This window comes from Pleurodeles waltl, chromosome 7 (assembly GCF_031143425.1).
Source record: "Pleurodeles waltl isolate 20211129_DDA chromosome 7, aPleWal1.hap1.20221129, whole genome shotgun sequence".
Taxonomy (NCBI): Eukaryota; Metazoa; Chordata; class Amphibia; order Caudata; family Salamandridae; genus Pleurodeles; species Pleurodeles waltl.
Window position 1 is genome coordinate 1345576857 of NC_090446.1, and position 16189 is coordinate 1345593045.

General features: G+C 44.4%; 1 protein-coding gene across 1 annotated transcript in view; it reads right to left on the reverse strand.

The window, feature by feature from the left end:
* The window catches only part of PPP1R12C (protein phosphatase 1 regulatory subunit 12C), a 615622-nt gene that overhangs the window by 43536 nt on the left and 555897 nt on the right, over positions 1 to 16189 (reverse strand). The window contains exon 19 of the mRNA XM_069201799.1: positions 6489 to 6593. Within this exon, the coding sequence (XP_069057900.1) occupies positions 6489 to 6593 (105 nt within the window). The remainder of the gene's footprint in view (positions 1 to 6488; positions 6594 to 16189) is intronic.

Below are 16189 nucleotides of genomic sequence, written 5' to 3' on the forward strand. Positions count from 1 at the left end.
TGCCTTACTAATTTCTGTCATAGGTATATTCCCCAGAAAAGCCATTGTGGTGCCTTTTTTCCTAGTGGAATGCACTCTTGGTGTAATAGGTAGATCTCTTTTTGCTTTAATATAGCAAGTTTGAATACATTTAACTATCCATCTGGCAGTGCCTTGCTTGGATATAGGATTACCTGCATGAGGTTTTTGGAAGGCTACAAACAATTGTTTTGTTTTACGAAATTGTTTTGTTCTGTCAATGTAATACATTAGTGCTCTCTTTATGTCTAATGTTTGTAAGGCTCTTTCTGCTACTAAGTCTGGTTGTGGAAAGAAGACTGGGAGTTCCACTGTTTGGTTTGGTGGAATGGCGATATGACCTTTGGTAGGAATTTGGAATTTGTACGGAGAACCACTTTATGTTTATGTATTTGTATAAAGGGTTCTTGTATAGTAAATGCTTGTATCTCACTTACTCTAAGTGATGTGATAGCTATTAGAAAGGCTACTTTCCAAGTTACGTATTGCATTTCACAAGAGTGCGTGGGTTCGAATGGTGGTCCCATGAGTCGTGTTAATACAATATTAAGGTTCCACGAAGGTACTGGTGGTGTCCTTGGGGGTATGATTCTTTTTAGTCTCTCCATAAATGCTTTGATGACTGGGATTCTAAAAAGCGATGTTGCATGTGTAATCTGCAGATAGGCAGATATTGCTGTGAGATGTATTTTAATTGAAGAGAATGCTAGCTTAGACTTTTGTAAGTGTAACAAGTAGCTTACAATGTCCTTTGCGGAAGCATGTAGTGGTTGAATCTGATTAGTGTGGCAGTAGTAAACAAATCTTTTCCATTTGTTTGCGTAACAATGTCTTGTAGTAGGTTTTCTAGCTTGTTTAATGACCTCCATACATTCTAGTGTAAGGTTTAAGTGTCCAAATTCTAAGACTTCAGGAGCCAGATTGCTAGATTGAGCGATGCTGGATTTGGGTGTCTGATCTGTTGTTTGTGTTGAGTTAACGGATCTGGCCTTTTTGGTAATTTGATGTGAGGTACTACTGATAAGTCCAGCAGTGTTGTGTACCGCGGTTGGCGAGCCCATGAGTATTAGTTTGAGTCTGTTTTGATTTAGTTTATCAGATAAGGAATGAGTGGGAGAGGGGGAAAAGCATAAGCAAATATCCCTGACCAACGGATCCATTACGAATTGCCCTTGGATTGAGGGTGTGGGTACCTGGACGCGAAGTTTTGGCATTTTGTGTTTTCTTTTGTTGCGAATAGGTCTTTACTTGGTGTTCCCCAGCATAGGAAGTGATCCTGTAGGATCTGGGGATGAATTTCCCATTCTTGTGTTTGTTAGTGATCTCGACAGATTGTCGGCCAACTGGTTCTGAATCCCTGGGATGTATTGTGCTATTAGGCGAATGTGATTGTGAATCGCACAATGCCAAATCTTCTGTGCTAAGAGACACAGTTGTGACGAGTGTGCCCCTCCTTGTTTGTTTAAGTAATACATTGTTGTCATGTTGTCTGTTTTGACAAGAATGTGTTTGTGGACTATTATCGGTTGAAATGCTTTCAATGCTAGAAACACTGCTAACAGCTCTAAATGATTTATATGCAGTTGCCTTTGTTGAACGTCCCATTGTCCCTGTATACTGTGCTGGTTGAGGTGTGCTCCCCACCCTATCATGGAAGCATCTGTTGTGATCACGTATTGAGGCACTGGGTCTTGGAATGGCCGTCCTTGGTTTAAATTTATAGGATTCCACCATTGAAGCGAGAAGTGTGTTTGGCGGTCTATCAACACTAGATCTTGAAGTTGACCCTGTGCTTGTGTCCATTGTGTTGCTAGACACTGTTGTAAGGGTCGCATGTGTAGCCTCGTGTTTGGGACAATGGCTTTGCATGAAGACATCATGCCTAGGAGTTTCATTACAAACCTTACTTGAGAGTGTTGGTTTGTGTACATGTTTAGTATTACATTTTGGAAGGCTTGTAACCTTTGTGGACTTGGAGTGGCAATCCCCTTTTGTGTGTTGATTGTTGCTCCTAAGTATTGTTGTATTTGACACGGTTGTAGATGTGATTTTTTGTAGTTTATAAAGAACCCTAGTTTGTGAAGGGTTTCTATGACGTATTTTGTGTGTAGAAGACATTGTTGCTGAGTGCTGGTTTTTATTAACCAATCGTCTAAGTAAGGGAATACGTGCATGTGCGGTCTCCTGATGTGAGCGGCTACTACTGCAAGGCATTTTGTGAATACCCTTGGGGCTGTTATGCCGAATGATAAGACCTTGAATTGGTAATGCACGCCTTGGATTACAAACCTTAAGTATTTCCTGTGTGAAGGATGTATGGGTATGTGGAAATAAGCATCCTTGAGATCTAATGTTGACATATTGTCCGATTGTTTGAGCAAGGGAATCAAGTCTTGAAGTGTCACCATGTGAAATCTGATTTGATGTAAAGGTTCAGTGTTCTGAGGTCTAATATGGGTCTCAGTATTTTGTCTTTTTTTGGAATTAGGAAATACAGGGAGTAAACACCTGTTCCTTTTTGATGGTTGGGTACTAGTTCTATTGCTTCTTTTTGTAACAATGCTTGGACTTCTAGTTGTAACAGGTCTAAGTGTTGTTTGGTCATATTGTGTGCTCTTGGAGGCACATCTGGTGGCAAATGTAGGAATTCTATGCAATAACCATGTTGGATAATGGCTAGGGCCCACGCGTCCGTAGTTGTGTTCCCAGTTGTGGTGGTAATCTGTAAGTCTCCCCCCACTGGTGTTGTGTGGTGGGGGTTTGTGACATTGAAGTCACTGTTTAGTTTGTGGGGTTTTTGGACTCTGGAATTTCCCTCTTGTTTTAGGGAACTGTCTACCTCTATACTGTCCTCGAAAACCTCCCCTCTGATACCGGCCCTGATATGTGGGTCTGACTTATGGGGTGGAAGGCTCTGTGGTTTGGGCCCGAAACCCCCCTCTAAAGTGTGGCTTCCTAAAAGTGCCTCTGCTCTGTGGGGAGTAGAGTGCGCCCATGGCTTTGGCCGTATCCTTGTCTTTTTTCAGTTTTTCTATCGCTGTATCCACCTCCGGCCAAAACAACTGTTGTTCGTTGAAAGGCATATTCAGCACAGCCTGCTGGATTTCTGGGTTAAATCCGGAGGTTCGTAACCATGCGTGTCTTCGAATGGTTACTGCCGTGTTCACTGTCCTCGCCGCCGTGTCTGGTGAGTCCATAGCCGACCTTATTTGGTTGTTCGCGATAGCTTTCACCTCCTCAACAACCTGTTGGGCACGTTTGTGGAACTCTTTGGAAAGGTGCTGAATGAGATGTTGCATTTCATCCCAATGTGCCCTGTCGTATCGTGCCAACAGAGCTTGCGAATAGGCAATATGCCATTGATTGGCTGCCTGTGCTGCCACCCTTTTGCCTGCTGCATCGAATTTCCACCTTTCTTTGTCAGGCGGTGGTGCGTCTCCAGAAGTTTGTGAGTTCACTCTTTTCCGGGCTGCTCCTACCACCACCGAATCAGGAGTTAACGGTTATGTGATTTACACAGGGTCGCTAGGGGGAGGTTTATATTTCTTCTCCACCCTAGGCGTGATGGCTCTGCCTTTGACTTGTTCCTGAAACACTTGTTTGGTGTGTTTTGGCATGCCTGGCAGCATTGGCAAGCTTTGGTATTGGCTGTGCGTAGATGAGAGGGTGTTGAACAAAAAATCGTCCCCTATGGGCTCTGCATGCAATGTTACGTTATGAAATGTAGCTGCCCTTGAAACCACCTGCACGTATGCAGTGCTGTCCTCAGGTGGTGACGGCCTTGCCGGGTAGCAATCAGGACTATTGTCAGAGACCGGTGTATCATACAAATCCCATGCATCCGTGTCATCTTGGCTCATCCCTGTGTGTGTTGGTGACTGCATCATTGGGGGTGTTGCCACCGGGGACAAATGTGGTGATTGTGTTGGCGATTGCTGTGGGGAGAAACGTGGTGGTGTCTTTTCTTTAGCCACTTTCACCTTTGGCTGCATTTCCGCCTCCTGGAGTGCGAGCTTGCGCTTCATCTTTATTGGAGGAAGAGTTATGATTCTCCCCGTGTCCTTTTGTATATGCAGCCTCCTCTGGGTATGGTCTGGCTCTCCCATGCCCAGTTCTTGTTCAAATCTGTGGCCTTGTAATTGTGTGGAAAGGTCTTGTCCCTCTGTATAGGAGCCTTGTTTCAGCTCCAAGGCTGCATGTTTCGGCACCAAAATCTTTTCTATAGTCTGTTTTGGCTCAGAGGAAACCTTTTTGACTTTCAGGGTGCCGAACTCTCGGTGCAGAGTCTGTTCGGAGCCGGTATCTCGACCGGAGTCGGATGTCTTCGGCTGCTGGGAGGCCTTTTTCGGTGCCGATGTCTGGTCACCGTGTTTTTGGGTTAAGCCATGGGCTATTGGCGGTGGCGTCCCCTTGGTCTTCATAATCTTTGTGAGTTTTTACCGGGGCTGGTTTACTCACGGTTTGTTGCGTCTTCGGCTGGTCGGTCTCGGACTCGTCCGAGTCCGAATCTCAAATGGAGAATCTCTCCTCTTCTTCGACGTCGGTGTGTCCGGCCGGTGTCGACGCCATCTGGAGTCTTCTTGCTCTTCGATCCCTGAGTGTTTTCTTGGATCGAAATGCCCGACAGGCCTCGCAAGTATCCTCTTTGTGTTGCGGGGACAAACACAGATTACAGACCAAGTGTTGGTCTGTATAAGGATACTTAGCGTGGCAGTTGGGGCAGAAGCGGAAGGGGGTCCGGTCCATGAGGTTTGAAGATTGACGCGGTCGGGCCGACCAGGCCCCGCCGAGGAGTGGAAGCCCCGAAGGGCCGCCGGAGCTCTTCTTTCTTCGGTGTCGATGTGCTAGCACTAACCCGATACCGAGCGCAAACAATACCGTCGAATTTTCCGATGGATAACTATCTTTTCCGAACTGAAATACGGAGCGAAGAGGAACACGTCCGAACCCGATGGCGGAAAGAAAACAATCTAAGATGGAGTCGACGCCCATGCGCAATGGAGCCAAAAGGGAGGAGTCCCTCGGTCTCTTGACTCGAAAAGACTTCTTCAAAGAAAAAACACTTGTAACACTCCGGGCCCAACACTAGATGGCAGGATAATGCACAGCATGTGTATCTGCAGCTACACATGCCATCGAACATATATATATATATATATATATACACATACACACACACACACACATATATACATACACACACACACACACACACAAACGCACACCTTTAGAAAAGGCAGGGAATACCTTGTTCATTACCTAGAGGGCTTATGGATGTGATGTTATGCCTGTGAGTGCTAAAACTACTTTTCTTCTGGCTCTCCACCGGTGTTTTAAATTCTGAGCAGATGGAGGATTCTGGAGCCAAAAACAATGTAAAATAACTGTTTTATATGTAATGTGCTCTAATGGCCTTGGGCCAAGTTTGGGCTAAATACAACCTCAAAATAAATTCTGCAATGGTGAGAAAGGTGCAGGGAGTGACTGGTGATGGACTAAGGAGGCATGCGGTGAAGTCTAGATTAGGCACTCCCGGTATTCAGGACCACCATATTCACAACACCAGCCAGTGGCTTCTGAACAAAACGCTGGCCCCAGGCACTTTTACAAAATAAGCACCAACAGGCAGGTCTGGTCGGAAAAGCTCATAAGAGATTCCTTCGCAGGATGACACTAAAGACTGCTCAGCATGCAGTGGGGACCAGCACTGTCCATCACTGTATGCACTGCTTGTTTAACAGCATGTACCCAATTTTGTAACAACGCTATAAATAGCTTACTGAGACTTGGAAACACCAAAGGTGACGACTCCCAAAGAATAGGCATCTAATGGGTGGATAGCCAAGTAGATATAGAAGAACATAGGGTAAACCTCACTGAAACAAACACTTTGTATCCCCAGGTGTCCAACTTGTTTCAACCCATGTCCAGAGAAATGGTAGTGATATTGGTCAATTCCAGTTCGCGGGTAAGACGACTGCATCGCTGAACTTCAAGGTGTACCAAACTGTGATAATCATGGAGGAAATTTTGTGTATTCCTAGCAGTAGATCTCATTAAAGCTATAACAGACTGCACCTAATCCCCAGACGTCATGTAACTCGTCCAGTAAAGCCTCAAACAACAAGATACCATCTGAAGGCTCTTGCACATATTTTGACAAACTGGAAATTCTAAAGAATCCTGGTATGCAAAGGACTCACCAGCGTCTAATCTGCCTTTTAAATCACGGTGGCCTGGTAACAGGGCAAGGTTTTAGCCAAAAAATAACTGAAAAAAGGAATTCTCACTAGAAAAGCAGTAGATTCCAATACTCTAGGCTACCCAAGGCAGATAAAGGGCCAGGAGGTAAAATAACCCATGATTTCTGAACCTGGAAACACTGTACAAACACACAAAGTGATAGCATTCCAAATGCATTCAGCAGACGATTAGCAACAGGAAAGCCTCTGTTATAAAGCTCTGCTCACCTGCGTGACTCTCTCCAATTCAAGCTTTAACTGTGTGAGTTTCAGCTCGGTCTCCTGCAACTGATCTTTCAGATTCTCATTCTCGGTCCGCATATCTTCATACAGCTGTGGATAAATGTGGCACAGAAAGCTGAAATAAACGGGGTAGTCCACGGACACCAACCTGTGTTCATGGTTTCAGGCATCTAGATAGCACTTGACAAATCATTTTAAAAGGTACATGGACAAAGCATTAAAAATAAATGGAGTAGGCTGTATGAGAGAGGACGATTTGCTACACAATTCATCCACATCAGAGAATGCATTTCTCTCCCAAATCTTTCTTTTTTAAGGCACCCCCTGTGACTGATGACCTATGGCTACATGGGGCAAACTTTAGAGAAGACTGAAGCTATATTTGTGTGTGTGTGTGTGTGGGGAGGGTGTGTGTGTTTGTAAAACGATTTATCTACATATTTGTACAAATGCGTATATATATATGTATGGATATACACACACAAATATATGGAAAATGTCACTTACCCAGTGTACATCTGTTCGTGGCATGAGACGCTGCAGATTCACATGCTGTGCACATCCCGCCATCTAGTGTTGGGCTCGGAGTGTTACAAGTTGTTTTTCTTCGAAGAAGTCTTTTCGAGTTACGAGATCGAGGGACTCCTCCCCTTTCGCCTCCATTGCGCATGGGGTCGACTCCATCTTAGATTGTTTTCCCCGCAGAGGCTGAGGTAGGAGTTGTGTATATAGTAATAGTGCCCATGCAATGGAGTATGTATGTACATAATGTGGTTAAAAGTGATATATTTACAAATTTACAAGTCTAATTTTTGTCAACTTAAAACAGCTACAGGCTCCCGGAGAGGTGGGAGGGCGCATGTGAATCTGCAGCGTCTCATGCCACGAACAGATGTGCACTGGGTAAGTGACATTTTCCGTTCAATGGCATGTGTAGCTGCAGATACACATGCTGTGTATAGACTAGTAAGCAGTTATCTCCCCAAAAGCGGTGGTTCAGCCTGTAGGAGTTGAAGTTGTTTGAAATAAAGTCCGTAATACTGCTTGTCCTACTGTGGCTTGCTGTGTTGTTAACACATCCACGCAGTAATGATTGGTAAATGTATGAGGCGTAGACCATGTGGCTGCCTTACAGATTTCAGTCATTGGTATGTTTCCTAGAAAGGCCATGGTAGCACCTTTCTTTCTAGTGGAGTGTGCCTTTGGTGTAATAGGCAGTTCTCTTTTTGCTTTTATATAACAGGTTTGAATACATTTCACTATCCATCTGGCAATGCCTTGTTTGGATATTGGATTCCCTGTATGAGGTTTTTGGAAAGCAACAAAATTGTTTTGATTTGCGAATTTGTTTTGTTCTATCAATGTAGTACATTTGTGCCCTTTTGATGTCTAATGTATGTAATGCTCTCTCAGCTACAGAATCTGGTTTTGGAAAGAACACTGGGAGTTCCACTGTTTGATTTAAGTGGAACGGTGATATGACTTTAGGTAAGAATTTAGGATTTGTTCGTAGAACTAATTTATGTTTGTGTATTTCAATAAAGGGTTCTTGTATGGTAAAGGCTTGTATTTCACTTACTCTTCTGAGAGATGTAAAAGCTATTAGAAATGCTACCTTCCATGTTAAGTACTGTATCTCACATGAGTGCATGGGTTCAAATGGTGGACCCATGAGTCGTGTTAATACGATGTTGAGGTTCCACGAAGAAACTGGTGGTGTTCTTGGTGGGATAATCCTTTTCAGACCCTCCATAAATGCTTTTATGACTGGGATTCTGAATAATGAAGTTGAGTGCGTAATTTGCAGATAAGCTGAAATTGCAGTGAGATGTATTTTAATGGATGAAAAAGCTAACTTGGACTTTTGTAAGTGTAGTAGGTAGCTTACGATGTTTTTAGCAGATGCGTGTAATGGTTGAATTTGATTATTATGGCAGTAATAAACAAATCTTTTCCACTTATTTGCGTAGCAATGTCTTGTGGTTGGTTTCCTAGCTTGTTTTATGACCTCCATGCATTCTTGTGTAAGGTATAGGTGCCCGAATTCTAAGATCTCAGGAGCCAAATTGCTAGACTGAGTGATGCTGGATTCGGGTGTCTGATCTGTTGTTTGTGTTGAGTTAACAGATCTGGTCTGTTTGGCAGTTTGATATGAGGCACTACTGAGAGGTCTAGTAGTGTTGTGTACCAAGGTTGTCGTGCCCAAGTTCGTGCTATTAGTATGAGTTTGAGTTTGTTTTGACTCAATTTGTTTACTAGATACGGAAGGAGGGGGAAAAGCGTATGCAAATATCCCAGACCAACTCATCCATAACGCACTGCCTTGAGAGTGAGCCAGTGGCTACCTGGATGCGAAGGTTTGTCATTTTGCGTTTTCTTTTGTTGCAAATAGGTCTATTTGCGGTGTTCCCCATCTTTGGAAGTAAGTTTTTAGTATTTGGGGATGAATTTCCCATTTGTGGATCTGTTGGTGATCCCGAGAGAGATTGTCGGCTAACTGATTTTGAATTCCTGGTATGCACTGCACTATTATGCGAATGTGGTTGAGAATCGCCAAATGCCATATTTTTTGTGCTAAGAGACAACTGTGTCGAGTGTGTCCTTCCCTGTTTGTTTAGATAATACATTGTTGTCATGTTGTCTGTTTTGACAAGAATGTGTTTGTGGGTTATTATAGGTTGAAATGCTTTCAACGCTAGAAATACTGCTAGTAGCTCTAAGTGATTTATAAGAAGCGGTCTCTGCTGAGTGTCCCATTGTCCTTGGATGCTGTGTTGGTTGAGGTGTGCTCCCAACCCTATCATGGAAGCATCCGTTGTGATTACGTATTGAGGCACTGGGTCTTGAAAAGGCCGCCCTTTGTTTAAGTTTATAGTATTCCACCATTGAAGCGAGGTGTATGTTTGGCGGTCTATCAACACTAGATCTTGAAGTTGACCCTGTGCTTGTGACCATTGTGATGCTAGGCACTGTTGTAAGGGCCGCATGTGCAATCTTACATTTGGGACAATGACTATGCATGAGGACATCATGTCTAGTAGTTTCATTACTAATTTTACCTGGAACTTTTGGTTTGGGTGCATGGCCTGTATTACCTTTTGGAATGCCTGTACCCTTTGGGGACTTGGAGTGGCAATCCCTTTTGTTGTGTTGATTGTTGCTCCTAAGTACTGTTGTATTTGACACAGCTGTAGGTGTGATTTGTTGTAGTTGATTGAGAAACCTAGCTTGTGAAGGGTTTCTATGACATACTTTGTGTGTTGTGAACACTGTTCTTGCGTATTGGTTTTGATTAACCAATCGTCTAGGTACGGGAACACATGTATTTGCTGCCTTCTGATATGGGCTGCTACTACGGCAAGGCATTTTGTAAAAACCTCTTGGCGCTGTTGTTATTCCGAATGGCAACACTTTGAACTGGTAATGTACTCCTTGGATTACAAACCTTAAGTACTTTCTGTGGGAAGGATGTATGGATAAATGGAAATACACATCCTTGAGGTCTAGTGTTGTCATGTAGTCTTGTTGTTTGAGCAATGGGATCACATCTTGCAGTGTCACCATGTGAAAGTGATCTGATTTGATGTAAATGTTTAATGTTCTGAGATCTAGGATAGGTCTTAGAGTTTTGTCTTTTTTGGGTATGAGAAATTACAGGGAGTAAACCCCTGTTCCTTTCTGATGAATTGGTACTAGTTCTATTGCATCTTTTTGCAACAACGCTTGGACCTCCAGTTGTAATAGATCCATGTGTTGTTTGGACATGTTGTGTGTTTTCGGTGGGACACTTGGAGGGAATTTTAGAAATTCTATGCAATAACCATGTTGGATAATGGCTAGGACCCACGTGTCTGTTGTTATTTCCTCCCAGTTTTTGTAAAAATTGGTTAGTCTCCCCCCACTGGTGTTATGTGTTGGGGATTTGTGACGCTGAAGTCACTGTTTATTTTGCGGTGTCTTGGGACTTTGGAACTTCCCTCTAGTTTTAGGGAACTGTCCCCCTCTGTATTGTCCCCGAAAACCTCCCCTCTGATATTGACTCTGGTAAGTGGGTCTTGTTTGTGAGGTTGAGGTGCTCTGTCCTCGAAACCCCCCCTCTAAACTGTGATTTACGAAATGTGCCTCTGCTCTGTGGGGAGTAGAGTGCGCCCATGGCTTTGGCCGTATCTGTGTCCTTTTTAAGTTTCTCAATAGCAGTGTCCACCTCCGGCCCAAACAACTACTGTCCGTTAAAAGGAATATTCAGCACTGCTTGTTGAATTTCCGGCTTGAATCCTGAGGTGCGTAGCCATGCGTGTCTCCCTATGGTGACCGCTGTATTTACAGTCCTAGCAGCTGTGTCAGCTGCGTCCATTGCCGACCGTATCTGATTGTTAGAGATACTTTGGCCTTCTTCCACCACTTGTTGTGCCCTCTTTTGGAACTCTTTGGGTAGATGTTCTATGAAATGTTGCATTTCGTCCCAATGAGCCCTATCATATCTAGCCACAAGGCCTGTGAATTGGCAATGCGCCATTGGTTGGCTGCTTGTGCCGCAACCCTTTTCCCCGCTGCGTCAAACTTGCGACTTTCCTTGTCGGGTGGCGGTGCATCTCCTGAGGTGTGCGAGTTTGCTCTTTTGCGAGCTGCCCCTACTACCACTGAGTCCGGTGTTAATTGCTGCGTGATGTACACAGGGTCTGTTGGTGGAGGTTTATACTTTTTCTCCACCCTTGGAGTGATGGCCCTGCCTTTCACAGGTTCTTGAAACACTTGCTTTGAGTGTTTTAGCATTCCCGGTAACATAGGGAGACTCTGGTACTGGCTATGTGTGGACGACAGCGTGTTAAACAAAAAGTAATCTTCTATTGGTTCTGCGTGCAGGGTGACATTGTGAAACGCAGCTGCTCTTGACACCACCTGTGTGTAGGCAGTACTGTCCTCAGGTGGTGACGGTCTCGCTGGATAACAGCCGGGACTGTTTTCTGATACTGGCGCATCATAAAGATCCCATGCATCAGGATCATCCTGACTCATTCCTGTATGAGTTGGAGACTGCATCATTGGTGGAGTGGCTACCGGTGATGGTTGTGGTGAGCGTTGTGGTGATGGTGGTGGAGTTATTTGTTTTGCCACCTTTGCTTGGGGTTGCTTCTCCTTTTCTTGGAAGGCAAGTTTCCTTTTAATTCGGATTGGAGGGAGAGTACTGATTTTCCCTGTGTCTTTCTGAATGTGGAGCCTTCTTTGAGTGTAATCTGGCTCCCCTGCCTCCAGCTCCTGTCCGAATCTGTGTCCTTGCATCTGTGAGGACAGGCCCTGTTCCTCGGTGTAGGAACTTGGTTTCGGCTCAGAGGGCGGATGTTTCGGTATCGAAACCTTTTTGACCGTCTTTTTCGGCTCTGAAGACACTTTTTTGCTTTTCGGTGTTCCGATGTCTCGGTGCCGACTGGTTTCGGTGCCGCTCTCTCGATGTCGAGATTGCTCTGACCCGGTGTCGAGTCTGTTCTGTGCCGGTATCTCGACCGGAGTCGGATGACTTCGACACATGTGCGCCCTTTTCAGTGCCGATGGCCGGTCACCTAATTTTCGGGTTAAGCCATGGCCTGTTGGCGGTGGCGTCCCCTGGGCTTTAGTGATTTTTCCGTGAGTTTTGGGCAGGGGAGTCTTACTCACGGTTCTTGGCGTCTGTTCAGAATCGACCTCGTCCGAGTCCGAATCCGCGATGGAGAAGGTTTCTTCTTCCTCCAAGTGTTGGTGTCCTGCCGGCGCCGACGCAATTTGAAGTCTTCTTGCTCTTCGGTCTCTTAGCGTTTTCCTCGACCGAAACGCTCGACAGGCCTCACAGGTATCCTCTGTGTTCGGGAGACAAACACAAATTACAGACCAGATGCTGATCTGTGTAAGGATACTTGTTGTGACATTCGGGGCTGAAGTGGAATGGGGTCTGTTCCATTAGCCTTGAAGACGCACGTGGTCGGGCCGACCAGGCCCCGCCGGGGAACTGAAAACCCCGAAGGGCCACCGGAGCTCTTCAAAATTCAGTGTCGATCTGTTTTAACTAACCCGATACCGAACGCAAACAAATACCGTCGAATTTTCCGAGATTTCTCTAACTTTCCGAACCGAAACACGGAGCGAAGAGCAACACGTCCGAACCCGATGGTGGAAAGAAAACAATCTAAGATGGAGTCGATGCCCATGCGTAATGGAGCCGAAAGGGGAGGAGTCCCTCGATCTTGTGACTCGAAAAGACTTCTTCGAAGAAAAACAACTTTTAACACTCCGAGCCCAACACTAGATGGCGGGATGTGCACAGCATGTGTATCTGCAGCTACACATGCCATTGAATATATATATATATATATACACATACAAACAAACAAATATATATATCTCAAAGGTTGCACGCTATAGCATCCCTAATTTTTCCATCTATTTGAAACACGTCTAGAGTCATCTAGCTTTGCTCAAAATAAGTAGAAAGCAGGGATGGAAATGATGATGAGGTACACTGCAGAGTTATTTTAACAGAAAGGAATGTTTGTGACGTGAAAGTATGGTTCACCCGAATGGGTGGCACTGATTACATCTGCAGTGCACTGATGGAGAGGAAGGATTAGATAGTCAGTCTGTATAAAGAGAATTGGGTTTATATTTTTCCTTGGGAATAAGCAATTGCTACTGGGGAAAAAACCTCAGTGGACTCAAACTGCTGATCCCACAAATAGCAATCATACTTAAAATAACACCAGACATGAAGCTAACAAAATAAAAAACAAAATTATACTAATGCGAGCATACAGACAGCACGTAAAAGCAAATGTAAGACTGCCCCATCAAACTCAGGACTGGCAGTTTGTCTCAATAATAGGTTTTCTCCAAAGCATTTTTAAGCATGCCTCAACCAGCAAATAAATCATTGCAACCTACTGGGGGAGCCAGAAGTTGGTTATAATCCATATGAAGAGTCGCATGATGCAGAAGGACAAGTTGGTAATGCTCTTAGTGGTAGATACTCATGTGGGAACCCTTTTAGTACCTGGGTTGGGCACCCCTGTCTGAGCTTAGTTGCACCACTTGTGCTTTAGCTTTACCTTTATACATATTTTTATTAATATGTTAGCAAGCCTGCTTTTAGAATTTGCTTTTACATATTTTACCAACCGCTTTTTCTAGAAAGGAAGGGTTCACGCTGCACATTTAATCAGCCTTTGTCCCACGTATAATAAACACTCCTTATCCAAGGCTGCTACATATAGCACATATGCTAACTCTTGTTGCCAGCCCAGGAGCCATCTTATATCTCCAAGACTCAGCATTTTATCAAAACTGATGACCAAACAATGTATGGCCATTACATAAACTATACATAGGCCCAGGGAGGGTAAAGGGTAATCCAGTCATGATCATCCTGGGACGCATACTACACGACAGACAGCTTTACAGGAGCTTATGACTTCTCAGCTTTCCAAGAGAATTACCATCATTACAACAGGCAGACCTCGGCTATTCGATTCAGGTATGGGTCCAGCGCTATTTCCATAGGCCAGGCCAGGCCGAGGGTTACAACCAATACGCTCTCAGATCTAGACAGATTTAGTAGAAACCTCTATACTATCTAGAAACACACAATACGTTGGGGTTATTTTCTTCACTTTGACTGTAATGTTGGCTACCTTGCTTTGTTTCATCTGCCTAATTATTGTAGCACATGCTTTTTATACCAGAATTTGATTGCTTTGATAGACAATATGAATTCCAGTTCAGATTTTGTGTTTTACCTTGGCATGTGTGAGTAGATGACTGAAAGAGATATGCACTGTTTCCATGACTTCCCTGAGGAGTCAGTGCCATGTTGTGGTTGCTGTAATCCCCTTTTACTCCAACAGGTTTGGAGGTGTAGGTGAGGCACTGTGAGCCAGCCAGGAGTTAAGCTGACAGCTCCCAAGTGGCATGGGTTACACTCAGTCTCCCATGCTCAGTGGTGTTGCCATCCTAAACATGCAGTACTGTTACTAAAATGGGAACCTCATAGCATAACCACATATTCTTTAACCAATGTTACAATGCAAAAGCTCATTGAAATGGGCACAGGTCGGCATCTACTCATCATGTTCTACAGAGCCTGGTAAGAACACACCATGGTCTCCTTAACATGCCTTTGGGAGGTGTAGGAAACTAATCTTAGCATGGAACTTCATCACTCTGATTTGTTACCTGCCTTAGAATACCGCTAGAGGTATCTAGAAATGCCAGCTTTAACAATACTCAATTTTCCATCTTGCACAGGGCCTACTGTACCCCAGAGAAACTGGTAAGGTCTTCCAAGAGGTTAACATCCGCTGTCCATTGTATCTCCCCACGCGGACCTTCAGCACATGCCATGTTCCTCCTCTCCATGGCACAGGGCCTACTTTACCCCAAACAAATTCAATCAGCTCTTCAAGAGGCCAACCTCTGCTGTCCATTCTATCTCTCCACATGGACCTTCGGCACATGATGTAGTCCTGCCCCTCCTTGGCACACTAGTAGCAGGCTGTCTAGAACACATTTATAGCCATCACTAGTTGCAGCAACCTTTACAGTTGGGAGGCTTGTGGCCTTGGTCTGTACAAGCGCACCAAACGAAATATGGTAGTGGCTAGGATTGTGAATCTTGCTTTACCTAAACATGCACTCACACTAAGATGGTGTGCAAGTCTGCCCGCCCCCCCCACCCCACACAGATGGTGCAAACCCCATTTATTCACTGGACTGAAGGTCACAGCACTCAGGAGAGAGGAGGCGAAAGGCCTTCAGAAGCATCCAATTTCCATGAAATGGGAATCTATGCTTATACAGCTGCAAAGGGTACTTAGGGATGACTTTCCCCTTGACCTACAAATCAACAGAAACATTTCCTCAATACGCAGACATCCCTCTTGCACTAGCCCATGCAAACACTACTGATGATCCTCTCTATGTCCCTACTTTAACTGCAAACCTTATTTTCATTTTTTGCAAAAAACATGTGTTCCCTGGCACTAATCACATGGCACGCTGAACTAACTTCGATTCCTCCTCAAGCACCAGTTAGTTTAGGCTAATTACAGTGAAATTATTCACTTACTTATACACATTTGCACACTTCCATCCACTAATTTATGAAAGCTCCACTAGCTGATCGCATTCCCTTTCCTCCTTGGAGCTCTATGCTTAAATCCAAAGCACTGAACTACTACTACTACTCATTCACTATTACTCATTTTAGGGATTTTAAACTGCGATCCTCATTTTTATTTATTTTAACATTTTACCACTGTCCATCTTTAGTTTGCACAGCTAACCCTCCGAATTTTTCATTTTCTGCCTGCCGGTGCCCGTGTTCAGTGGCACTCAGTAGTTTTTCCTTTCTTACTCTGCCATTTCTACTTGTTCGGGCCGGTTTTGGCTGCCATTTTTGGTTTGCATTCTAGTTGTTCTAGCTGTTAGATTAGCAAGCATCCAATTAGATGCAATATTTAAACCAGGAGAGCCTATAGCCCAGTCATACTGCCGGTCCTACCGTGGAAAGGTTGGTCTAGTCTCATCAACAACTGCTATCCTACAATAACACTCCAATAAGCTCAGCACACTCAATTTTTTTTCCAGACTGCGCAACTGATCTTGCCACAGCTTTTCTTGGACTCCATTGCCCAACCTGCCATCCCTCTCTGTGAGTAGTCCTA